General features: G+C 35.6%; 2 protein-coding genes across 2 annotated transcripts; one reads left to right on the forward strand and one right to left on the reverse strand.

The window, feature by feature from the left end:
• Positions 1 to 1,957: 1,957 nt before the first annotated feature.
• On the forward strand, positions 1,958 to 9,200 carry LOC105043070 (WAT1-related protein At5g07050-like). The gene is made up of 7 exons (XM_010920488.4): positions 1,958 to 2,337; positions 2,578 to 2,640; positions 2,725 to 2,841; positions 3,045 to 3,273; positions 4,931 to 5,089; positions 5,166 to 5,317; positions 5,547 to 9,200. The coding sequence occupies exons 1-7, from the start codon at positions 2,132 to 2,134 to the stop codon at positions 5,725 to 5,727; spliced, it is 1,107 nt and encodes a 368-aa protein (XP_010918790.1). The 5' UTR covers positions 1,958 to 2,131; the 3' UTR covers positions 5,728 to 9,200.
• A 1,625-nt stretch (positions 9,201 to 10,825) lies between these two features.
• Positions 10,826 to 21,549, reverse strand: LOC105043071 (transcription factor bHLH104). The gene is given in 5 exon segments (XM_073256247.1): positions 10,826 to 11,384; positions 13,064 to 13,247; positions 16,813 to 16,890; positions 18,224 to 18,289; positions 21,238 to 21,549. Coding segments are annotated over 5 exon segments (675 nt in total). The 5' UTR covers positions 21,336 to 21,549; the 3' UTR covers positions 10,826 to 11,135.
• Between the last annotated feature and the right edge of the window lie 5,150 nt (positions 21,550 to 26,699).

Raw genomic sequence — 26,699 nt, forward strand, 5'->3', positions numbered from 1 at the left:
TGTGTGAAACCCAAAGTAACAAGGTAAATACTTCTCCCTTTGTGTGAAACTCAACGTAACAACTAACAAGCCACGAAATAAAGGTATGAAACTTCTGTCCAGGAGAATCCGAGCTTTAGTACAAACAGAGTTCCACTGGAATCCATGACGAGTTAATGGAAGGCATTCCCTGATGTGCACCATAGGTACCATTCTCCACCATAGTTATTCTTTACCTACACTTCTTGGATTGGTATCTTTACCTAAACTTTTCCAACATGTTGTCCATCAACAACACCGAAAAAACAAGCAATTGGACATGATGCTCCCCATTAGTACTGATGGAGAATCTCATTTGCAGCCAAATCATCCTTTCTATCAACTTGTAGATATGGATCAGAATGACCACATGCACCTCCTGCAGCCTTTCGCTTGCACACCATCAGTAGGTGGTGAATCTGGTGTCAACCAATGACAGTATATGGCGTCACAAAGCAGGATGGATTCAGATACTCTCATAATGAAATGGTCCTAATGAAAATGAGAGGGGAAGCTAGTGGTTTCCACTAGCATTTGAATCAAGTGCAAGAATGGTTGTACGCATTCTGACATGCCTCTTATCAGTATCTAGGTTCACAGAAATAAAAAAATAACAAGGATTTTAATATCAGGAAAGTGTAGGTATTTTTTAGCTAGATCCATCAAAACAACCATGAAAGCCACTAGGTTCTAGTAATCAGAGGTAGGAATCTCTGCAGTGGATTCGGCACCAAAGCTTAAGGAGGTCAAGTACTAACCCCATCTAGCCTCAGTCTAGAAGCTACTGGTCATCTTTAGATTGTTGAAAGTACTGGACCTGATAGTATCAGGTGAAGTTTTGTAATGTAGAAAAGGATGAAATATAAACACTGTGAATGCCGATCCCAAGAATGGATAAAGTTCAGGATTCAGTATGAGAGACAGACATAAAAAATAAATAAATTTGGATTTCTTTTCATTAAAAATATTGGGCACTATTTCAATCACTTTCGTTCAGTAAATGAAAGTATGGTAGATAGAAGAGGTTCTAAAAAGGTACAAAAGAAAAGGAAAAAGAAAGCAGGAATAACAGAGTAGGAAATGTCACTAACAGAACTTTAAGAGGTTAAAGAGAAGAAGAAGCTTCCTCCTGTGTTATCTGAAACCTATGTGGTCCAGTCCACAAGTAGGACGTAGGTACTCTCTGGCACTTCAATCTTATCCAACTTTAGCTCTGTCGAAAACTCTTATGTTCCTTTCTAGCCATATAATCCAATAAACTAAAAGCATGAGAGTAGTCCATCCAAAGTTCTTTTTTAGGTTAGGGGCCAAATTATGAACAAAAAATCAAAGATAGCCCAGGGGCATAGGTAAGAATCATAAAGCCAATCCCAGTTTGGGACAAGTTATGGTAGAGAGTGACCCGCTTATAAGAACAAGTAGAATTTCTCATGTACCCCAGCCTGCCACTTCAATGGCACATTCAAAATGGAGTTTGTGCATTCTCACAGGCAGACATGGCCGACGAAAATCCATGCATTTCATTCAATGAGGGAAAAATGAATGAATTAATGGGGATTTTGCAAAGAAAATAGTCAATTAACAGGGATATCACAGGTTTCTTGCACCAACATCCTGGTTGGTCTATAGCAGGAAATTATACATGAGCAGATCTCAATGGTTGGAAGGCTTAGCAAACCAAGAAAGCAGTAATCTCCGAGAATCTCACACATAAAATTCAAAAGAAGAACAGTCCACATAAGAAAGTCATGTTGCTTCAGGTTACTTGAGCTTTTTGATCAGTCAAGTGGAAGTTTAAACATTAGATATATTTGCTGATCCATTTGGGTGGTATCAAAAAGTAATAATCTAACATGCAAAAGTTTAGAGTATCTTGACAACCATGCAAGAGAATATCTTCTAAGCTTTCATCCATTGGTTTTGCAGTTTTTTCATCTAGTAGACATATGTTACGTTGGAGAACAAGATACCAGCAACATGTATGAGGAATCATAAAATGCAAACAAAGCCATCTCTATTTAAGGATAGACTACTCTGGTAACACTTACTCATATAGAAACCAGGTCAAGCAAAAGCAATACCTGAGTTGCTGGAAAGACAAAGCTCAATAGCTATGGCACTTGGAAGGTTTCAGATCAGACGAACATGCAGGAGACTGAAGGCACACTTTCTCATGACTCTGGTTCAGCTTGGTTACACAATTCTCTATTTCATTACTGAAGCTTCCTTCAACCGGGGATTGAACCCCCATGTCTACATTACTTACCGGCATCTTGTTGGTGGCTTGGTCATGTGGCCTTTCGCCTATTTCCTTGAAAGGTATACTATTTTCATCTCTCTCAACATTCAAGTAATTCTAGCAAACTAAAAACTACATAGCAAGAAAAATGATCTCTTAGTCATGATGATTACAGGGAATGTAATTCTTAGAGGAAGTAGCATCTCTGGTACTACACTCACTAGAATTGCATTGATAAAATAAAAGTGTGATCACTAAGTTCCTTTCTTATAATTAACCATAAAAACTGCTTATACCTTTTCTCTTTTTCCATTTTGCAGAAACTTAAGACCAAAGCTGACATGGGCATTGTTCCTGGAATTATGCGTTCTTTCAATTCTTGGGTCAGGCAACAAACATTTTGTGAATGTTTAAACTGAGGTTCCAGTATCCTGTTTGTAGATTAACATCACCTTTTAATATTTCAGGGTCAGCCTAACACTGAATATGTACTTTGCAAGCTTGAAATACACCTCTCCAACATTTGTTTCCTCTATGGTCAATACTGTTGCTTCCATGACATTTGTCATTGCTATTCTGGTTAGGTATGCCAGCTTCAATCTTAGATCAGTTTTAGTTGTGAAACTGGGTTCTATTTTCAGTCAGACAAACTTCAAGTACTGATCATTATAATTGCAATTGTCTCTGCTTGTTCCATTTGATAGTTTTGCCACTAGAAGCGATGCATGTAAGATCTAAATCTCACATTTTAAGTGTTAATAATTCAATGATTGCCTCTTACTTTAAGATTGGAGCATCTTGATGTTAAGAGTCCTCATGGCATGGCAAAGATAGTCGGGACCATAGTTTCGTTGGCTGGTGTTACAACCATGACACTGTATAAAGGACCAGCAGTCAGGAATTTCTGGAGAGCACTGATTCCTATACAACGAAATACAATTCATGAAAATTGGCTGGAAGGATCAATTCTTACTGTTGCAAGCTGCATAACATGGTCAATATGGTATATCATGCAGGTACTGAATTCCTTGTAATATAGCATAGTCGGTCTGACTGGTAATTATGAAAAAAGATTTTTTTTCCTTTGACAAAAGTACAAAATAGAATCTTTCAAACACGATGAACTGGTCCTATAGATGGTTCGCCAAACTGGCTTGAATCGGATGGTTTGGGACATACCGAACCATACTTGCAGCTAAATGGTGCAGTTCTGGCATGAGATTCAGAATGCCGGTGAAAACAAAGTGAGAGAGAAGGAAAAAAGAGGAAGAGAGAGAGGGGGGGAAGAAGGAGAGGGGAAGGCCGGTGGTGGCCCACCGAGGCCACCGGAGGGCCATCATGACTCTTTCCACAGTCCTCTAGGAGAGATTGAGAAGAGAGAGAGAGAGATAGAGAGAGAGCGGAAGGTAGGGGAGAGGAGGGAGGGAAAGGCGGCGGGAAGGCCACACCACCATGGCTACCAGACGGCCCAAAACCCTCGCAGCCACCGTGGGTTCGAAATAGGGGCTTTGCCCCTGTTTCATCAATTTTTTTAAAAAAATCTGACACAGCAAATCTATTGTCGGCTTCACTATTTTATCGGATTTTCCATTGCTGACTTTACTGTGTATCAGATTTTTAAAAAAAAAAATCTGATGAAACATAGGCGAAGCCCTTGTTTAGAACTTGCAATGGTTGTGGGGGGTTTTGGGCCACCCTGCAGCCGTCTCCTCCCTCCTCTCCCCTCCGTTCCTCTCTCTTTATCTCTCTCTCTTCTCAATTTCTCTCACGGAGCCCGAGAGGCCTCAGTGGCCCTCTGACGGCCTCTGCGAATGGCCCTCCAGTGGCCACTGCAAACATCTTCGCCAGCTACTTGTTCCTTCCCTCCCTCCACCCTCTCTTTCTCTTTTTTCCTCCCCAATTCATCCCCTATTTTTGGGTCGGTTTAGGCCCAGTGTAGTCCAGTATGGGGGCATACCGACTCGTACCACCGGCTAACCAGCAAGGGGTCTGGTTCCAAGTTGGTGATCCTTGGTCCTACGTAGTTTGGTCTATATTCCAGCTCAAATACTTCCAAGCAGACAGAGTAACAGGGATCCAACACCCAAATAAGTATGCATGGACTAAACTAAGTCTACCTTAAGTATTTACAATGGAACTGCCATAAAGGTTTGAACATATGGTTTAAGTCAAAATGCAAGGATGATGGATTTGTGGACGAGCAATATAAGAATGATTTTAACAAGATCAGACATACCATATCGAACTTGATGGTTCAAAGCATACCATACTGGTTCGATACCGATACATGGTCCAAGGGGCATACCAATACTTGGTACACCAAATTGGCCAAGTACCAATATTGGAATAGAATGACACCGGTATAGGGCCCGATATCAAGATGGCATACCTTGGATTTTAAGCACCTAATGATAAATAACATACACAACTATGAATGTCTAGACATTACATACATATAGTTGCTAGAGTCAGATATATCTCATATCACAACTGTAAGGTCACTATTGGAAATAAAAATTATTTTATAAGTTAATTTTTCAAAGTGGATATTCTTCTTGTTGGCTAAATGATTCATTCTCCTTGTGCAAATTTTACATGAACTATCTTTGATCAATTTTATCACTTAAGAATTTTAAAACAACAGGCCACACTAATCCTTCATTAGAATTGCAGGCAACAACACTCAAACGATATCCAGCACAACTTTCACTCACTACATGGATGAACTTTATTGGGGGCATACAGTCAGCTGTTTTTACTGTTGCTGTAGAGCATAAACCAACAGCATGGATGATTGGATTCGACATTGACCTTTGGAGCATCTTATATTCTGTGAGTACACTTTAATAATCAACTTACTCCTCTCTTTTCCAAAAGGTTCCTTTCTACAAGCAAAATTGTGCTGCAGGGAATTGTATGTTCTGGTTTAATAATCTTCATTCAATTGTGGTGCACGGAGGAAAAGGGACCAGTTTTTGTCACTATGTTCAATCCCCTTTCAACAATAATGGTGGCACTTCTAGCATACTTTGTGTTTGGTGAAAGATTGTACACAGGAAGGTAAAGATTGAACATTTAGATTCTAGCTTGTGGTAATTTTAAATTTTTATAGGTCTCCAGGGTTCCTTCTATTTGTATATCCATACCTGCATGTGAACAAATACAAGCTTGCAGCAAGAAAACAAAACACAATAATGTGCTTGTGCCTCAACTTTTCTGCCTGCTCGTTAAAGTACACGCAAATACAAATCACATTTAAAAATTTAACTTTGTTTTCCTCATTCTGTAGCATAATTGGAGGTTTAATTGTCATCATCGGACTCTACCTGGTGCTTTGGGGCAAAGAAAGAGATCAAGAAGAGCAGACGGAATCTAAAAAGCCTTCTTTTTTGGCTTATGGAAAAAAGGAGGCAAGCCAATATGAGAACAATGGAAAAGGAAATGATACAGAAAGATCTCCAGACGTCTAGACCTTGGAGGCTTCACATGCATTGAACACCCTTTCACCTTGGGTTGTGTCAGCCACTACATTATTATTGCTTTGGGAGGTGGCAGATTATAGTCATGATTATCTTACAAGGAGAGAAACTGACTAGGAAGCTGGTTCGAAAGTACAGTCACAAATTTCAATTACAAGCATCATGACTGCCAGCTCAGTTCTAATTTCTAGTGCAGAAAAGCAGATTGTTGCATATATAGTGGCGAGCACAAACAATATGAATCTAAATTATATATTAGGGAGAAAAAGCATAAGCTAATGCACTGTTGAAAATATTTCTCTTCAAACCTTCCAGACCTAAACATTTCGCCATTGCTTCTGTCCTCTATTTCTAGCCATCATTTGATAGAGTTTGCTATTCATTATTTCTTACTCAATAAATTTAGCAATGGTTGGTTCCCTGTAACATTTTTCACCAAGGAGCATGGAGGGCTGCATGATGCAGTATTTACATAAAGATAGTGAAAAGATTTCTGATAAACCAAAACAACTAAGATAAAGAAATCCATCCAAGTTAAATCTTTTCTAATCATGCTGTAGCAAGCAAGAATGTGCCATGTCATTGCATTTGATACATTGTACAATCATATCTTCATGCCTAGAATTATACGACTCCTTGTGCAGTCCCTTAACATTAATAGAGAATGTATGTATAACATTCTAAGGAACTTCTTGTACGTGCATGTTTGGGGGTATGTTTGTAATCGTCAAAAGTGATTTTGGATCTAAAAGCAAAATTTTGAGTATTTGGCTATAAGCCAAAAATAATTGTGGGTCACATTTAAGATCCCTCAAAACATGGTTGCATAAAGATGACCTCCTCCCGCTTTCCATAGACGCAGCACCGCAAGCTAAATATCACATTTGTGGAAAGTTAGTTTTTTTAGAAAAATTACGTATTACCCTCTCAATACCTCTTGTACATTCCTTTTTCCCACTTTTTTGTCTATCAAGATTTTTTCTTTCTTCAGATTAATCTCATCTTATCTCCATCCATATCCCTGATTAATCTCTTCTCATCTCCATCTATCTCTCCTTTTTTTCGATTTTCAAAATTATTAATCTCCTCTCATCTCCATCTATATCCCTTTTTGTCCGACTTTCTTGTCTATCAAGACTCTTTCTTTCTTCAGTTCATCTCATCTCCATCCACATCCCTGAATAATCTCCTCTCATCTCCATTTACATCCTTTTTTTTGTTCTGACTTTCAGGATTATTAATCTTCTTTCGTCTCTCCCTTTTTGTCCGACTTTCTTGTCTATTAGAACTTTTTCTTTCTTCAAATCAATCTCCTATAAAATAGTGAATTTTGTATCCAAATAATTTTAGAATCATTTCAGATATTTATCCTTTTTGGTCATGTTGGTACTCAAAAGCAGCTTTTAGGTTTGTTAACTAAATATACATCAAACTATTTCTACAACTTCAGAACAGTTTTAGAAAATTGATAGTCAAACCAAAAATTACTGTGTTCTAAAGTAGCTTTTGACATCAAAATGCAGTTTTTACTAAAAATTACTTTTTGGCCAAAAGCTACAGTATTCCCAAACAGATCCTATATAATTCCACAAAACATCATGACAATCCGGTGTCATTGGTGGTCATAAGAATGTTTCTCAAATTTAGGAGTTTTCTTTCTCGAGGTTGAGGGCTAGATAAATCTGCTTTTGGTTCCTTATTTGGCAGTCAATTAAGAGTTTCAAAAGTTTCTCTTCCAATGATTAATGATGTCATCCAACCATTGCTGATTTTTTTTGCTTGCTTCTTATTTTCAGAGCATTCTAAGGATTCGAAATGATACCCCTTTCTCTAGACAATTGCTATTTTCTTCCCACTTTTATCTTCCTCGTTTTGGTTGGGTGGCAATTCTCACTTCTGTGCTAGGTGTATCTATGCTCAGTTTGACCAAACCCTATGCAAGAGGCAAGTATCCTTATTCCTCTTTATGCATGCTTGTTTTCCCTTCTTTTCACTTTAAACATTATTTTAGTCTTCCATTTTCACTTTGTCCCCATATCTTCTTTCTTTTGGGCCTTTAGGCTTGGTTTTTGCACCATCTTCTTCCAAGAGTATATAATCACATATAAAGAAGGTAGTTAGTATCATGTTCCATTTGTTAATGATCTTTGTTACATAGCTTGGTAATACTCTATTGTAAGAAAGTTTGGAGGTCTTCACTTTCATTAGAACATGCTAGGTCCTTTGTTTTGAAGCGGCATGACACAGCAAACCCATGCTAGCGACACTTGAATCCTCATTTTGAAGAATATTTCAGGAAACATGACAGGAATGCCACCAATTGGATTCAAACCTAGGGCATCTCCTTACTATGTTTATTTTTGAGATGACATGCTAGACCAACCCAGAGATCCAAGTCCTGCTAAGAAACATATATCATTTTTGAGGTCCACTTACTTTCAGGACACCATTCCTCAACTCTCTTTATAGAAAAATTTAAACAAAAGAAGTGTCACCCAAGAACTGTCATATTCTTAATGCCATCCACTTCATTCTATCTTTATTCTCATTTTAAGTTACCGGCGGTTATTACTCGTATCAACACATACATTCTTAAGAAAATGCCTTATTCTGCCCTAATTGGCCTTACTCTTGAATATTTACCCCTTAGCATTACCATAACACTAGAACTCTTCCACCCTCCATGGTTAATATTCTCATTTTTCTTAATATTTACCTTCTTCATCTCATTCGTCCAAGGTTCCTTGGAATGAGAAACTGAGTTTTAGTACTACAGTCTTGCCCCTCACCCTCCACCCAGCCCCCATATTTACCTTCATAATCTTGCCTTTTTTGTGGACATTGCTCCAACATGCTTCCCTACTACTTCTAAGTGCTACAAAGATGTAACTATCAACAAACTAACTAGCTGACTTTATTATATTTGATTAATTTCCTCTAGCTAAAAGTCATTTCTTACAACTATTCACATAACACAGTATAGAAGTGGATGCAACCTATATCTTTGTTGCTAGAGATGAATTTGTATACCTGTACTTGGAAACATGTTTCCCTTTTCCACAAGAAGGATCCCACCTTTAAATGTAATTGTTATAAGATCAATACTTAGTTAAGTGGATCACCATAAGACAATTGACTTACGACTTTAGTCAAGAGTACAAAAATGATTATGTGAAATCATTTTTTCCCATCATCAAGCTTGTGCTCTAAATAGCTTTTGCAATATTTTATGGAGGGCTAATTTGTTAAATGATTATACAAAATGTGAGGGCAAGCCTTAGGGCAATGATAAGGCTACTCTATGATGACCTAGGTGTCATGACTTTGAAATACAAAAACATTCTCTCTATATATGAGGTAAAGCTACATACATCTGACCCTCCGCAAACTTGTAATGGCAGGAGCCTTGTGTACTAGGATGTCTTTTTGTAATGAAAATTGTGGCCCTTTGTATATAAATGATGCTGGCAAAGAGTCTCACAGCCTCCACGTTATCCTCAGCATGTTTGTCATTAGGTTCATTGAAAACAATCTCAAACAAGCTCCTTGAGTTTGATTTGATTAATTTAGCTAGACATGGCCATAACATGTTTCTCCAATCCTTTTAACTGCATTTTTGTGCTTGGTCCTTTGAGCAGACCAGCATTTGACACTAGGCTTACTTATCACCATGTGAAATTACATTTACCCAATGCATTGTCAGTTAGTTCTTTGTTATTGCACTAATACTATTGATGTGCTCATTATTGCCTATGAAAATAAGGCTTTGAAGCCAGTGATATGGGATAAGTACTATAATTCTGATACCCCTTTTCCTCCCCTCATTCTTTCCTACCAATGTTATGGTATGAGAGACAATATGCTATCAGTAACTACTTGTAGTTAGCCAACTAAATGTACCCCTCTGTTGATAAAATTTAACAGAACATACGATATGATATGAGATGATATAGTTAAGATTTGAAACTTTATCAAGGAGAGATAATATTGTGACATAATTTGTAACAACCTAGGATCTCATCTAAAAAGGCTAGCTAGAAAGTGTTATTTGGATTCCTTGGCCCTCCATAAGTACCCAAGATCTACCTGCATGGGTCCTTACATGCTTCCCTTGTATAAGCCCTCGCATCCTTGCAAGACTAAAGGTCCAAATTCAATCACAATTATCATAAATCCAATCACAAAAATCATGATTAGCTCGTGGTCAGCCCAAACGGGCCCATGCTACAATATCCCCAAGTCTACATGGACTATAGGCTGGATCAACTCCGACACTAGTTGTAACAACTGAGACTTCCTAAAGTAAAGCTACTTGGAAGGTGTTATTTAAGTTCCTTAGCTCTCTATAAATACCCAAGAGCTATCCACTGTATAGCAATGTGGGACGAAACACGAGCCCGCATGAGTCCTCACATAACTTATACGTGTATGCATACATGCATACATACATATATACATATAATATATTCTAGGCTTACATGCAAATAGCATACCACTATAAAAAAAGCCACTTTTGCCAACAATTACAAATAGCAAAACTTTTGACCGGATAATCCAAAAGGTCGACCATATAACATGATTCCTAGTGTCAGTTTCATGAATTCTGATCATAGCACTAAAAGCAATTGTATAGTTATCACTGAGTTATTATTCAGCAAATCTGTGGCTGGATTAATGCTCATTATCTCTTCTTTGAACACAAGGCTTAAACCTATCAAGAGAAAAAATTTAATTCCTTAATGCAATAGCATATGAAGTAAAACTGACCGAGACAACAACAGCAGAAACCTCTAAAAGAACACTATAGTGTTAACTGTAAATATGACACACGTTCACAATAGTAATCTATACCAAAACATATGAAAGGTATTATAAGTTTCCATTCGGCTATTAACAGGCACTAATAGCCCTAAATAAAACCAAGCAATTGCTTAACAGCTCACGGTGAAGATTCTCGATTTTTGCTCACCAGTGAAGCACAGAGGTCATATCACCAGAAGTAAACATTATTTTTCTAATAAATCATGAAGAGAAACAAAATCAATAACTATCATAAGGTTCCAAGAGATTTGATAAGTCTAGCACAATATACATAAAAATGGGATGCACTTCTCAAATTTATACACAGTTTCAAATTAGTACAATCAAGATCCGTAACATGAAACATAAGTAATGTGCTAGTGATGATGGTAAAACTGACTCCTCCAAAACTGTGTGAAATATTTGATATTTAAAGTTGATCATTATTTCCTGACATATAGTTGGAGACTCAGAATGTTTTCAAACAAAATGAAGCATAACAGCATGGTAAACTTCTAAATGTAACTGAAAAGAAGAATTTCAAAAAATATCTTGTTTACTGATGAATTTAACACATTGCAATCAACCATAAAATATGACTAAGCCATTGGTGGTCTAAGCTCATGATCTTTTGAAATATCACGAACATCAGGCGGTATCCATTGCCACATAGGTATAGCACCATAACTAGGAAAAGCAATCAACTTGCTTACACCAACGTGATAAGCTGCATGAGGTGTAGGTACATATCCAGCAGTTGATATGGACAGGGCTTTTACACAATCCTCCATTCTTTCCTTCTCAGCTCTCAGTAGAGATTTCTCTTCCCTAAGTTCATGTTTCTCCTCCTGCAATACACGTAAGTTTACATTCGCAGAATCCCCTGACAATACATTTATGCAGAAGAAAACATTGAACCAGGTAGTACCAAGTAGTACTGTTTAGTAGAGAATGCTTGTCTATTTTTCTGTGAAATAAGCATAACCACTCCTATTTGAATGGTGCAAGAAAGACAGTAAGAGCCAATGTAGCCCCAGTAGGGTGTTAAGTGATGCAAAATCAAATAAAATAATTATTTTATGTGCAACAAAATTAAAGTAAGTGTCTATAAATAAATATCTCAAAATGGTCTTACATGAAGTAGTGGAAAAAGATATTGGAACTATTTGCGCTCCACCAACAGAGGACATGGCCTCCAATAGATATATGCAGACAGAGCTTCTTTTATTGCCTACTATTTTTAGTTTCTTTTCCACTGATTTCTTTTCTTTTCTTATATTCAATTATTGAATTGATGCATACTTAGCATAGTTTAGGTTGGAATTAATGATGAGTTTTGTTGAAATAGACTGCTCATTTCTGAATAACAAGAAAGAAGAGTTATATTGAAAGATCTGCAATTACCATGGCTCATTGTTGGAAATGGCTAGTTGGTAATAGCCATGGTTTGGTAGTCATAATGAATTTTGACATCAAACATTAACATCAATGAAACTTTTTAATCCTAACTACTTTGGAGTTGTCAACAAGCATTAGTCTCATAAAATATGTTAAAATAATGCGATGCAGACCAAGGAGGGTAACTACAAAATGCTGTCAGATAGGAAGTCAGAATTCCCATATAATTATTGGCTAAAAAGTGATATCTCATCGGCATTTCTGAGGTTAGAAAAGTTAAAAGAAAAAAAACAGGAGGAGGAGAAAGGATAAAACAGACCGCTTGCTCACATCTCAGCAAAAATATGGACAGAGCACCACTGGAAGTACTAATCAAGGTCAAGCAATGCTAAGTTTAAGCTTGTTTGATGCATATATCAAAGAAACAAATAAATAAATCTTCATTTAAGTTTTATAATTCTTTTTACCAAGAAAGACATTCAACTCCAAATTAATCTTCCATTTTTTATCATGCTATGAAACAAAACAAGCATTTGGAAATTTATCAGCACTGTGGGAATCATGATTATCATATTTAAAGCAGTCATCTAGCATTTATCATCACCATGGCCAGCAAAGCTCATCTAACATATCTTGAGTCAACCATCATATTGTAGTTTAAGCTCAAGAATTGAAAGAAGCATCATTTACGCTTTGAGGAAAAGACCAAAGCATCAGAATTGCGAAGAATGGTGATAAACAAGCTCATATGTAGGTGTGATTGCGTGTCTTGTGTGTCTCATGTTTATGTGTGTGTGTGTGCGTGCGTGCATGTGTGCATGCATGTGTCTGCATGTATGTATCAATGTGTATGCATGCGTGCATGCATGTGTCTGCATGTACGTATCTGTGCGTATGCATGCACATGTGCATGTGCGCATGCGTAAATGCACATGCATCTAATGTATGTTTGTGTGCATGCACGCACATGCGTGCACACACACACACACACATATATATACATATATACATACATGTATATGATACACACATGCATGCATGTAGCACCCTCTATGTGTGAAGACCATAAAATGCAACCTGTACACCAGATATAGGTTATATATGCTACCATAATGGAACATAAACTCACCTTTAAGTTTTTTATGTCTTCCTCAAGCTTTTTATTTGCTTCTTTAAGCTTCTGGGCCTCAGCTTTTAGCTCATTCAAGACACGAATGGCATCATTTAGTACTGCACATTTGTCAGTTTTGACAGGCATCCTAGCCTCCAAAAGCATGCCTAGTTCCAAGAACATATGGAATCAGAAATAGGATCTCTTTAGAAAGCTTCCAGAAATTTGTCTGCTTGGATTAATGCCAAGTCTCACAGCAAATGAGATATAATTTAGGGGGCAGCAAATGATATGAAAAAATTGTGAGCATGGTAGCAAATAGAAAAGAAAACTGGATGTGTCTATCAGCCGGCTACATTATTACCCTCAAGGCATGTTCATGATAAAAACCGCCTGCTTTCATGTTAAATTACTCCCTTATTCCTGTAATCCTATCTCTCACTAGGTATGGTTTAAAGAAAGACATGAGTTCGACAAAAAAAATAGAAGAAGAAATATTTGGCAAAAGGGTGTTTAGTCATGATAGGTGTAATTTCATTAAGTCTCTTGAAATCTTAACCAACCCCTATTTCTTTCAAGTTCCACACATGGCTTTCAAATTGTCTCCTTAATTAAAGGATGCGATAACTATGAAACTTGTACAAGGCCTCAACTTGAAAGGTCCATCTATGGAAGAATTCTCCACTATTATCTTTCCCCTTCCTGGATGGTAGAGAAGAGCGTGGTGGGGGAAGATTATGTGACTGTCAGTTCATAGGTTTTGTGGTTCACACAAATTTGCCTTAAACTTTTAAGGTGGTATTAAGGATTTATGCAAGGTATTAAAACCAAAGTATGTTTACAGGGTTCAAAATTTTGCTCCTTGTTTTCTATGTGTATGTTCAATCTCTTATCCAAGAAATCGTGCCATTAATTAGACTTTGTATGTTTCCTACTATAGTTCTTCACGCTTAGTTACACATGTTATCATTTTAAATTTTAATATACTTGTACAGTCAAACAAGTGATGCAATATTTGTAATTTACAATTACTAACAAACTTTGAAAAACAACATTTACTATTATCTGTTAGAATTACCTTATAGGTTATTTCAAAATAGGACCTTATGGCATTATCCATACTTTCCTTAATCCTTACAGCAGCATTTTCAAATCATTTGAGAAACAAATGATAAGCAATATTGATAAAACTATTATATTTTCTTAGAGGTACCATGCTGATGGTTTTTGTAGTGTCAAACCATTTCTCAGGATACAGAAGGTTAGACTATGAATATAACTATGCAGCCCCACAAAGGGGAAATCTTGGCTCCATCAGTGTCTAACAGTCACAGTCCCTTTAATTCCTTAGAATTGGCTGTCCAACCTTTCCTAATATATTATGAGTGAGACTGTGCTCTATATCATGTTGCTTTTTCTTTGATTAAGAATCTGTGAGATTTCAAATTAAAGTTGAAAGGTAAGTAAATATAATATCTACTCTCAGCATAAGTTAATTATATATATATATATATAATAAAATAAAATAAATCAAATGTCATACTTCAAAGAATGCACCTCAAATTACATCATAGTAGAGCCTGAAACCACAAACAAGATTTGTCGACGATTTTGGAGACACTGTTCAGATATCATCACCTTCCAACAACCTGACCATTAAATCGGATGTTGACTGATGATTGGTGTGCCATCACCAGCTAGTTTGGCCAGACTGCAGCCAAAATTCAAACACCTGATCAAACAAAGTCACTAGAAATGTTTCCAAAACTAGATCATTGGCTCCTGAAACTCCTTTCAGGTGGTTCCAGATCTTCACAAGTAGATTTCTGGGCTGGTTGTGAATAGTGTGACAGCATAGTTTCTTGTCCACTCCATCCACTTTCAAGAAATACGTCACTTTTGGGAAGGGTCACCCAAACCCCTCCATGGCAACAAGAGGTCAACAGCCTCTTTCTTTTGCTGTTTGTGTGCAGTGACCAATTTAAGGGATCGCTGCGCTGTTTTCTTTTGGAAGCAAACCCAAAATGATGTCTACTGGATTGCCTACATTGTTGGGAGTTGTCAGTCTCCCTAGATCCCTGTTTTCCTTTATCTGCCTTCTTCATGAGGCTTCTGGGCTCCTAGGTCTATAAGGGCTTCGGGGCTGTTTACAAGCTATGAGAAATTCCTTTTTCCTAGTTCGAGATTTGCAATTCGTCCTCAAAGATAGATTAAGTAAAAGACATCAAATATATGGTCTCTTCTAACTATGCATCTTTAGTAGTTGATAAAGTTTCTGTATTTGGTAATATGAAGGAACAAATCATGAGGCTCCTTAACCACTTTCTTCAGTCATGAATGCCTTCTCTCCTCAAGGAAATCTATCGTACTTGAACATCATTGGCTCACTGATTATGCAGTTCTTTTGCATGACATAAGCAGCATTTCAGTGAAGCTTCACATTACAGCGTCACACAGAGAGCAAGCTGCAACAGAATCCTGCTTCATGTTGCAAGATAGTGAACAAAACCATCCGTGAAACCATCTTGCAATCTGCCATTGTGCATGCAGTTACAAAATTTGAATAACTTCTCTTGTTTCTCATTCCACCAATCATTCATTCTTGGATATTTTCAGTATAGGCTTGGGTTCAAAGCCTATGCCTATGTTTATAAGGTTAGAAATTCAAGTTGGCATTCTTCTATTGTCTTCCTTCAACTTTCTCTTTACCTTTTCAAAGAGCAGAAAAAGAAAATATATAATATCTTTTCTTACTTTAAAATCAGAGTTCCAGACAATAGTTTACATTAATTTGAAGGCTGTTTAGCCTTGACGCCTTCTCCTTCCTACATGTACCGAAGGATATTAAACAAGATCAACAGCAGGGGCAGAGATAAGGAATGTCAATTTACAAAATGCTAAGGTTCCCTGATGAGGAGTTTCTCTCTACTGCCCTTCCAAATTTTGGTTATGGGAGTGAGAAAGTAGAATTATTGCCAATTGATTACTTATTTATTTTGTTAATCCATCACTTCCATCGTTCCAGTCTGCTATGCAAGATGCCACACTGCACATGAAAATTCATGCACTTATGTTTTTTAATATCTAAAGATTCTGTTGTTGATCCATCGTGATCTTAGGGGAGATAACATAAAGCATAGTCTTTAGTTTCTCTTCTGACTTCTTATTCTTCAGGAGATTTTCATTCATGCAAGATTCCGTTTAAGTGGAGTCATGGACTGTATAACGGGTGTACAGACAACTGCCCACAAAGAGATTGTCAACTAGCAAATAGCCATGGTTTTTGTCCAAGAGATTGTCAATTAAAGTCACATAAATTATGAAATATCAAAAATAAAGCATAAAGTCCAGCCCATCTTCTAGTACCCTACATTTTTAATTGAGCTTTTGGAAAAATGGATGCAAAAAAAGTTGTCATATCACAAATTATATCCTTGGTCTTAGAGTGAATTTGAACTTGTCATCTAGTGTAAGAATTTTGAGATCAGGTTTTAACACAAGAATATGCACAAATCTTTTGCAGGGAGTCATGCGCTCAAAATCTTGGATCATGAATAATCTGACTAAAGATTGACCTTTCTGGACAGGGCTTTGTCTTCTTTTTGCCATCTTTCCAGCGATCTCAATTTTTTTGTCCTCCATATATTAAAATTCAACTTGGATATGTGGAAATTAATGAAAGTAACCATCTAGGCTTTAATTTTTTAAATCAGAAAGTAATGATTGACATAGATAAGCATCCAAGGAGATTTTTGCCCAAGAAGCACCTTTTGTTCATCCTGTCTCTCCTCATTTTCTCACGACAAGCTTTGGATCCTTGACTAACACATGGTTCATCACGCTCCCTGCAAAACAATGTTAGGTACCCATAATGGATGACTGATGATTTGAGAATCATGTTCTAACTTCTTAACAGAATTCCTTTGTATGTTGAAAGAACAGATATTGATAAACCACTACAAATATAAGAGAAATGTATGATCCATGTGTTTGTTTCAAAGCTATTTAAATCCAAAGACATTTTGAGATTCAACAAAAATGGGAAAGAAAAAAATAACCATTATTTCCATATAGAATTTAAAGTTCAAATTTGCCACAGACTTACTCCACTCAATTTTCATCATGGGTTTATTCCCTCTCTTGCTACTGCAGATTTCAACCAGTGCTTCTATTTAATTGAACAGGTTAAGCTCCATTTGTCTTAATTCTTGAGAGTGTTTCAATCAACTGTGAGACAGTCGGTTAAACTTTTAATGTCTCAAAGACTTGGTTTTACTTAAGTATTGAACCTATTTTCATCATCAAGCCTTCTCAGTCTAATTTGGGATTGGCTGAGCACTCAATCTTGAGAATACTCCATGGAGGACTAAGCAGATTTTATGACCCATTATAAGCTTGACATTAGCCCTATAAAATTGGCATGGATTACTGGCCATGCTAATTCAGGCAAAACAGAGACCCCGCATGAAACCTGTCCTGCCAATTGCAAGCAAATCACAATGTCTCTTACCGTCTTGAAGAAATCAAAGCTTGACCCAGTCAGGGACAATGTTTTGCTAAAGGGAATGACAAATGATGATAGACATAGAGACTATCATGAACAAAGGATGGAGAATCCATTCCATTGACTATGATATACATATTATAAAACAGATATGAACTAAACTGAACGAGTTTGGATGCTTCTAGATAAATGAAAATAGCATATCACTTCTGTTAAAATAGTTTATGTTGCAACGATTTGATGCATAAGTAGGAGACAACTTCAGCATATGATTTCTTTTTTCTTTTTAGGCATTTTACATGAAGATTATGATCAATGGTGTGGATCATCAATTTGTATTGCCTATCAATTATCTTGAGCTCGTACTGTTGAAGCTCCAATTCTACCAATAGAATTCCATCTTAATCCTCTCTCTCTCTCAGCACACATGCACAAGCCTACACACATATGCAGCCAGAAGAGATAGAGAATATTATCCATTTTATAAGTTTTACAGGACAAGAATTAAATATTTGCTTCATCATGAGTTAGATGACCAAACAAAGTGGTAATGGAATACAAACCACTACTTAGAGATAATGAGAATATTGACATACTATGTCACAATGTGCATCAGGATGATGCATGCCCTGAATTTCAATGGCAATATTAGTGAGCTACATAAGGCAGCATACCTTTTTCTAAATTCATTTGCTTGGGTTGTAGCCTCTGTAAAAGAAGATTCAATTTCCAGTCCAGCACTGCAAGTGAAATCAGATCCAGTGATTTTGAAATTACTTCCTCAACTTCAATGCGATCCAAAATGAAACAAGGAAAAAAGAACTTCTGCAGAATGAAAATGCAACTTGCTTTTTCAGCCCTTGGAAGCTAGAACATGGTTTCCAGCAAATCTTCTTAGAAGTTTGATATGCAATTCCTATAACTACTGTCATGTATTCCATGCTTGAGACTAGAACTTTGTTTTTCTTTTCCTTAAAACAGTGAGCTTATCATGATGAAAACAAGTAAATTAGAAAGTTCTTTTAAAGCCAAAAGAATGACTAGAATATGAGAACTAATTTGAAGATTGGAAAACAGATTTCTCCATCCTTTTTGAGAACCAGGATGGGAAAGTCCTGGCTGAAATCCAGGTAAGGGTGGGACTCAAACCCACGTCCTTGGTACCAGCTCCCAAAGTCTTTGCCAACTGCACTAGTTGGCACCCTCTAGATTTCGTCATCCTTAATTTGTTAAACTTAGAACTTGAAGACAGACTACAGTTCTTTCCATGTAATAATATGAATACATTTGACAATTCATTGATAAGTTCTGATGAAACAAATGAATAATAAGGGCCACGATTTCATTACATTTTCTAAAGGTTCCCTATGGAATATGCTTTTAATTTATATAATCAATAAGCTTGTGCATTATATTGTTTATCTATATAATCTATATTCTATAAGCTTGTGCATGTTTTGTATTTAAGTTTGCATTACCGGAACCTTCAATTCAGCAAACAGTACCCATATCTAACAGTGAAACATGTAATTGTTATGACACTTGGACATGAATACGTAAGAAGAAATGCCTAGATATTGAAAGGATTTGACATCTGATACACACCCATGAACCCAAGTTCATGCACATAGATTTCAGACTGATACAAATTTCAAACTCTTAATCTCCTAGTTCAAATCTAATGACAAACATGAACCATGCCTCTTCAAAGATGACCTAAAATTAACAGGTCCATGGTGAGATGGGTGCATGCACATAGATTTAGTCTGATACAAAACTCAAACTCTAATTCTCCTAGTTCACATCTAATGACAAACATGGACAAAGCCTGTGCAACAATGACCTGAAATTAATTGGACCATTGTCGGATGGGAGTGAATAATATAATACATGACAATGTATGTTCCAGGGCCTATTCAAGCTTAATGCCAGATATGAGAAATTTTTCTGTTTTCCAATAATATGAAAGAATATAGCAGCTCACATAAAGAAAACAATTAAGAAACGTACACAAAACAATACTTAAACATGAAATGGAACATCATGGGTTTTACAAAAGGAATGAAGAGCGCCTGTCATGCCCATGCCACTTAAAGAATGCCAAACCAGACCATGACAACATTTCGCACTAAACAGTATGAAACTCCAATAGCAGATGAGGAAATCAATTCTTCAGGCACCCAGACTACTTGTCATTACTTTTACTGAGAAGTGCAAATGTTTCTATTTATTATATTTACAACTAAACTAGGAGCATTTTTCCTTGGCCAATGCATAAGTAACCACCAATATGAGTTGTCAAACAGGATACTAAGGGTGCATTTGGTTATACTTTTTGAATTTTGATTTTTGCTTTCTAAAAAATTTTTTTTATTTTTTTGATTTTTGCTACGGAACAAAAGCAAAAAGTATGTTTGGTAACTAGTTGCTTTGACTGATTATCTAACTTTTTAAAAAATTATCTAATTTAAAAAAAAATGAGTGACTGATTAACTACATATCTCTTTGCCAAATATTGCTTTGGTTGTTACCATACTTTACATACCCACCGACTTTCTAAACCACCACTCAGATGTTGTCAGCAGCTAAACCAGACTCCTCCTCCTCTGATGCTGGTTCCACTCCCAGCTGCCCTCCCTCCAATCCCCACCGACACATGAGCCGCATCCCAAAAGGGAACCCGTGCTTGAATCCAAACTTGAGCTCCATCTCATCCGCCTTGGATCCCTCCCTGGTCATCTCCCGACAACGCCACTCCTCTACCACCGGTGTGGAATTAGAGCTGGGTTTCCCCTTGACGAGCTCTAACAGATGGGTGTTGAGCTCCCGTGGGTTGTTCCGAAGCGAGAACATAGTAGGATTCCGGACGATGATCGAATCTTCGAAGTCATCGGGAAGGCCGAGTTCCTTTCACATTCGAAAGATGGCGCAGAGAGGAAGGGAGGGGGACGTGGAGAGGAGGCGGGAGAGATGATCCACGATGGTGGGGGCGGCGGCGGAGATAGCAGAGGACTCCTAGAGAGCGATCTGGGTGGTGGAGAGGGCGAGGCGGACGAGCGCCTGGGAGGAGGGGTCGTAGTGGAGAGAGAAAACGTGGGATTTTTCACTCATTTTTTTTAAGTAAAAGCAAATTTTAAAAATAAAAAAAAAATTGCTTTCCACAAAAAGTAATTATTTTTTATTTTTTTATTTTTACTTTTTGCTTTCTGTAGTGTTACCAAACATTGCTCGTTGATTTTTGATTTTCAAAAATCCAAAAGCAAAAAAAGCACTTTTTTTTTATGGTTAACCAAATGCACCCTAAATCATGTCAAATTTCAACCCCTTTAGACCTCAACTTTAGACAGACATTTCAAATACATCACATGCCAAAATTACTTTTATTTTTTTTTAGCCAAACTCCCATTCTTTTCGTAATTGATAAAAATATAAATCAGTTTCTTCTTTACAACTCGTTCGGCAACCTTAAAAAGAAAACCCTCAAACCCAAATTCCATTTAAAATATCAGAAAGATATAATCTTGGGAATAATCCAAGAACAAAACAAATATATGGCTCCTAAGAAGTAAAGTCATGCACAAAAGGTGCACAACATAATGACCAAATAGGAGAAAACGATGGAGGGGCTATGTGATCGACCCAATGATTCATTCAGAATGAGCGATGAAAACCCTAGGAATCGGTGTACCTTGGAGAATCGTTCAAGAAGAAATCGGTGGGGGCGGCTTCATCAATGAGGCGGCTATAGTAGTCGAGATCCCAGTCGCTGTCCGGGAGACAATCCATCTTCACCCGACGTCTCGGAATTCGACGAAATCGTAGAGAACCAGAGAACGAACACGGGTTGGATCTCTTTCTACTCTTCTTTCTTTCCTCCTATATGGAACACGGGTACGGCGGAGATTTGGTTTTAATTTTCAAGTTTTTTTTTTCCTTCTTTTAAGGGAAAGGTTGATAAAACCACCTTGATTTCCAAGTCAATGGTAGATACGATGCTGGATGGCAGAGTCCTTTTACCTAAATAATATATAAAAAAATTATTTATTTAAATAATTTAAATTCTAATTTATTTACGAATCTAATGCAAAAACGATAAAACATCATTTTGAATGATATTTTATCGTGGCCACGTCACCCATAATTTTTACGTAAACATCATCTAAAAAATAAAAAATAAAAAATATCATTTTGAATGATATTTTTAAAAATACTATTTTGAATGACGTTTTTAAAAATATCATTCAAAATGATGTTTTTAAAAACATCATTCAAAATAATATTTTTTAATTTTTTTTCCAAAAAATAAATAAAAAAATAAAATTTATAATTTTAAATTTATAAATAAATAAAAATTTTAATTTTGAATAAAATTTAAAATATAAAATTTTTAATTTTTAATTCAAATAAAAAAAATAATTTGAAATTATTTTTTTCTTTTCAAATTAATTTTTTTAAAAAATATCTAAACAAAAATCTTAAAAATTTAAAAAATTAAAAATATCATAGAAAAAGAAAAAATGAGAAAGAATTGCGAAAAAATAAAAATTATCATTTTAAATTTAAAAAATAAAAATTTTAATTAAAAATTTAAAATTTTAAATTTTAAAAAAATAAAAATTTTAACTTTAATTCAAATAAAAAATATCATTTCAAAATATTTTGTCCCTTTCAAATTATTTTTTGAAAAAAATATCTGAAGAAAAGAAAAAAATTGATGTAAAAAAATAAAAAATACCATAAAAAAAGAAAAAAAAAGAAAATAATAGAATTGAAAAAAAAATAGGAATTGTAATTCTAATTCAAAAATAAAATTTATAATTTTGAATTTTAAGAAATAAAAATTTTAATTATAATTCAAATAAAAAATATCATTTTAAATAACTAAATTAATTTAAATTTAATTTTTTTAAAAATATTCTAAATAAAGGAAGAAAATACCTAAAAAAATGCCAAAAAGATAAAAAATGAGAAAAAAATATAAATTTAAAATTTAAAAAATAAAAATTTTAATTTTAATTCAAATAAAAAAATAATTTTAAATTATTTTCTTCTTTTAAAATTTTTTTATTAAAAAAAATATTTCAAAAAAAATCTTTAAAAAATTAAAGAAATAAAATATACCATAAAAAAAGAAAAGATGAGAAAGAAATGGTAAAAAAATATAAGGTATAATTTTGAATTAAAAAAAATTAATTTTAATTTAAATAAAAAATATCATTTCAAATTACTTTCTCCATTTAAAATTAATTTTTTTAAAATAAAATCAAAAAAATAATAAAATAAAAAAATAAAAAGTACCATAAAGAAGCCATAAATTTAAAAAAATAAAAAAAATAAAATTATAATTTTAAATTTAGAAGAAATAAATTTTTTTAATTTTAATTAAAATAAAAAATATAATTTAAATAAGAAACATCATTTTAAATTACTTTTTCTATTTAAAATTAAATTTTTTCCCATACCACACCGTGCGTATCTGTTCGTGCCTGTATCAGATCGAGATGTACCAATACGATCCAATTCATCTCATAATTAAATTATTTGATATATTATTATTATTTATGTTATAATTTTTATAGTCCTTTTAGTATAACTTTTTCTCTCCTAATGTTCTGAGACACATTCGAGTATGTGTATCCATATGTACAAAGCATAATATCCGATTACTTAAAATTAAATAATATAAAATAAAATTAATATTTAATATTATTAAATATAATAAAAATATCAAACGTATAAAAAATAGTACAATAAAAATTTAAAAAATATTAAGTATAAATCTAACAAAGACTAAGTCCCACAAGGACGTCGCGGTGCCCGTGGTCACTTGGACCTTCTTAGGAAGGTCCTCGCCGGCTGCTCCTGCTCCTGCTGTGATGGCTCCTCCCCTATATCAGTGGAGAAGATCTGCTGATCATACTGCTCAGGAATAACTGATGCTGTCGGATCATCTATGGACTGAGCGACCCGCTCAACCCTCTCATCTGGATACACGGATGGACCTGAAAAGAAAGTATCATACTCATGTGGCCAACTGGTACCCGGTGATGTCATCTGGAGGATGTAGGAAGAAGAAGGCGCTGCCATCTGTGGATTAAAAGACGGTGGCATCTGTGCAGCATCTAATGATGACATCTGTGGAATATGCGGTGATGGTATATGTGGAACATATGGTGACGGTGTATATCTCATATCTGATACCGGGGCTGCTCCATACCAAGACGCATAGCTATATGGATCAACACCAATCACCATCAATGTTCCGGAACTTGTTCTCTCTATCTCCCGCAGTATCCGAATTCATTCGTCCTCATTAGTCGTAAATAAAGCACGACGAGCGTCCAACACAAGATCCGACATAGAATCAGTCTACAAAATAAAAATAAAATAGTCAGTATACTGTAAAATATAAAACAAAAATATAACATAAATAACATAGTAATTTTCGTAATCTTACTAAAAGACGCACAGTATAACTCTCGCCCTCGTATCCGGGAACTGCATACCGAGATTGTCCAACGACTCGCACCGTAATGCTAAAAAATCAAGCCATGTAGTCATCGGTATATGAACGGCCTCTCAAAATAGGATCATCATGAACAATGTGATCTCGACGTGCATCCCAAATATCGATGTACTCTGCATGTCTGATACACCAGTCAATACGAGCTCTCCCTCATCGATCAATACGATGAAGTCCCTGGCTGGTATCAAACTGCTCTGAGATACCCTGAATTTGACCAAACTGCCGTAGAATACGATCGGAAAGATGTCACTCTACCACATCAAAATAAATAAGTGGCATCCTAGCAGTCTATATGTCATGTCCAACTGTACACATCTGCGGCAGTATAGCCAATATCTCATCTGTATATGGCTCCTACAAAAATTGATAGAGTTAAAATAAAAAAAATTAGTAAGCTAAAATTTTAATAGATTATGAATAGTCTATAATAGTCTAAATTTTATGTCACCATCTAAAATAGTCTGTGATCGATGGTGCTCCTACAATGTAAGAATACTGTTGTCTCGAGGACCGAGATACTGCGGATCGTGAGCCATAATACGCTAATGAATCTAAAATAACGATATTATCACAGGTGTATTAAAAAATAAGATACAATATACTTTAAGAGAAATATATTTTAAACACAATATTGTCACACAATACAACTTAAACACAAAATTCAGTTCATCTCAGGATATTAAACACGTATATTCAAATACAATCTCATAGAAATACATAAAATAATGACGAAAATAAATCTTCGGAGCTTTTAATTTCTTCTACTGTTTGAAGTTGAAGTATGTTGAAGTATCCTAGGACAGCGACGGCGGTCATGACCCTGTTCCATACAAATACCATAGTGGTTCTTACTTCTTATTTGCCTATCATCCATCTCATTTCATAGTCTTGTTAACTTTGGTCTACCTTTCTGCTTGGGTCTCAAATGATGATGATCAGGAATACATTTGAACATACGTGTATGCATCCAATAATCTTCATGTGGTAATGGATTAAAGTCACCGCTCCAAGTATTCATATATGCTATAATTGTATATGCATCATCCACAAAATCACTAAAATGTACAGTAATTTCTTGACACACAGCTAAAACATGTGAACATGGATATTTGTACATGCTCCACTTTTCATAAGAATATTTTTTTCAGCTAAAGTAATGGTATAGAAATTTTCTCCACCTCGTAACCCTGCACTTGCTCTTCTCGTAAGCATTTCATATATACCTCTTTGAAGGTTGAATGCTGTTACTCGGTGCTGGTTAGCTTTAACTTGATCTTCAGCAATCTTAATTGCAATATGAGGAGTAAAAAAATTATTTGTATTCTCCTCTACATATCTCAAGGCTTAGACATGCCTCGTATTGAAGTATTTCACATGACGATAAAATGTCATTTGAACACAAGCTGTAATTGACACATTTCTAGCTCCTCGTAAAACACTGTTAAAAACCTCTGACAAATTTGTAGTTAAGATACTATAGCACAGGCCATCATCATGTGCCAACGTCCACTTCTCTTTTTCTATCTCGAACAACCAGCTCCAAGCCTCTTCATTCACTATTCTGATCCTACCCATGATAAAGTTGAACTTGCGAACTTGATGAGCGCTTCCTGCTTGCCATACTGCTTTTCTCAGCTGCACATTTTTAAAATGAGTATTGAAATTACTGCAGATATGTCTTAAACAGTATCGGTGATAGGCACGTGGTGGACTCCATCCAATAGACTCATCTGCAATGGCATTTAATATATCTGGATGCCTGTCAGAAATTAAGCATATTCCATTTCTATCTTTAATGATATGTGTTCTGAGCTGGAAAAGAAACCAACTCCAACTTGCAATCGTCTCCTCATCCACAATTGCATATGCTAATAAAAATATCTCATTCTCTGCATCAATTCCTATTGCAATTAACATCTTACCTTTAAACTTTCTATACAAGTGTGTGCCATCAATGCTGATTACAGGACGGTAGTGCGTAAAATCTTGGATAGATGGTTTGAAAGCCCAAAAAATATAATTTAAAACTCGAACATTAGAATTCACATTTTGAAAAAAATTTTATGAAACAACTGTACCGGGATTTGCATGTGGAAGTGCAGTCATATAATAGGATAATTTAGCATAAGATGGCTCCCATTCTCCATAAATATCAACCAATGCCTTTTGCTTTCCACACCATGCTTTTCTGTATGACACTGTATATTGAAATTGATCATTAACGGTTGTCACAATAGCTTTAACTTTAACACCGGGATCTTTCTCAACAATATGTCGGACTAGTGTGCTAATCATCCTTCCACTGACATGTTTGTGGTCTCGACTCAATCCTGTAAACAAACAAGTGTGAGGATCCTCATATTTTGTGATTTGAAAATATTCATATTTTTTCAACAATGCAGCACGAAGCCTCCATTTACAATTTTGAACATTATCTGATGATGCGCATCATACGGACCATAATTTCGAATGCGACTGAACTATATTGTATGTCCGATGCTTCATAATGTGATAAAGATCAATAGCTCTACTTACATAATTTTTACTCTCAAATATTAGACCTTTAGAAAATTCAGTCATCGAGGAGTCCCAAAACTGATTGTCAGAGTTCAATCTTCGACCAG

The sequence above is a fragment of the Elaeis guineensis genome, chromosome 4 (assembly GCF_000442705.2).
Source record: "Elaeis guineensis isolate ETL-2024a chromosome 4, EG11, whole genome shotgun sequence".
In the NCBI taxonomy this organism is placed as follows: Eukaryota; Viridiplantae; Streptophyta; class Magnoliopsida; order Arecales; family Arecaceae; genus Elaeis; species Elaeis guineensis.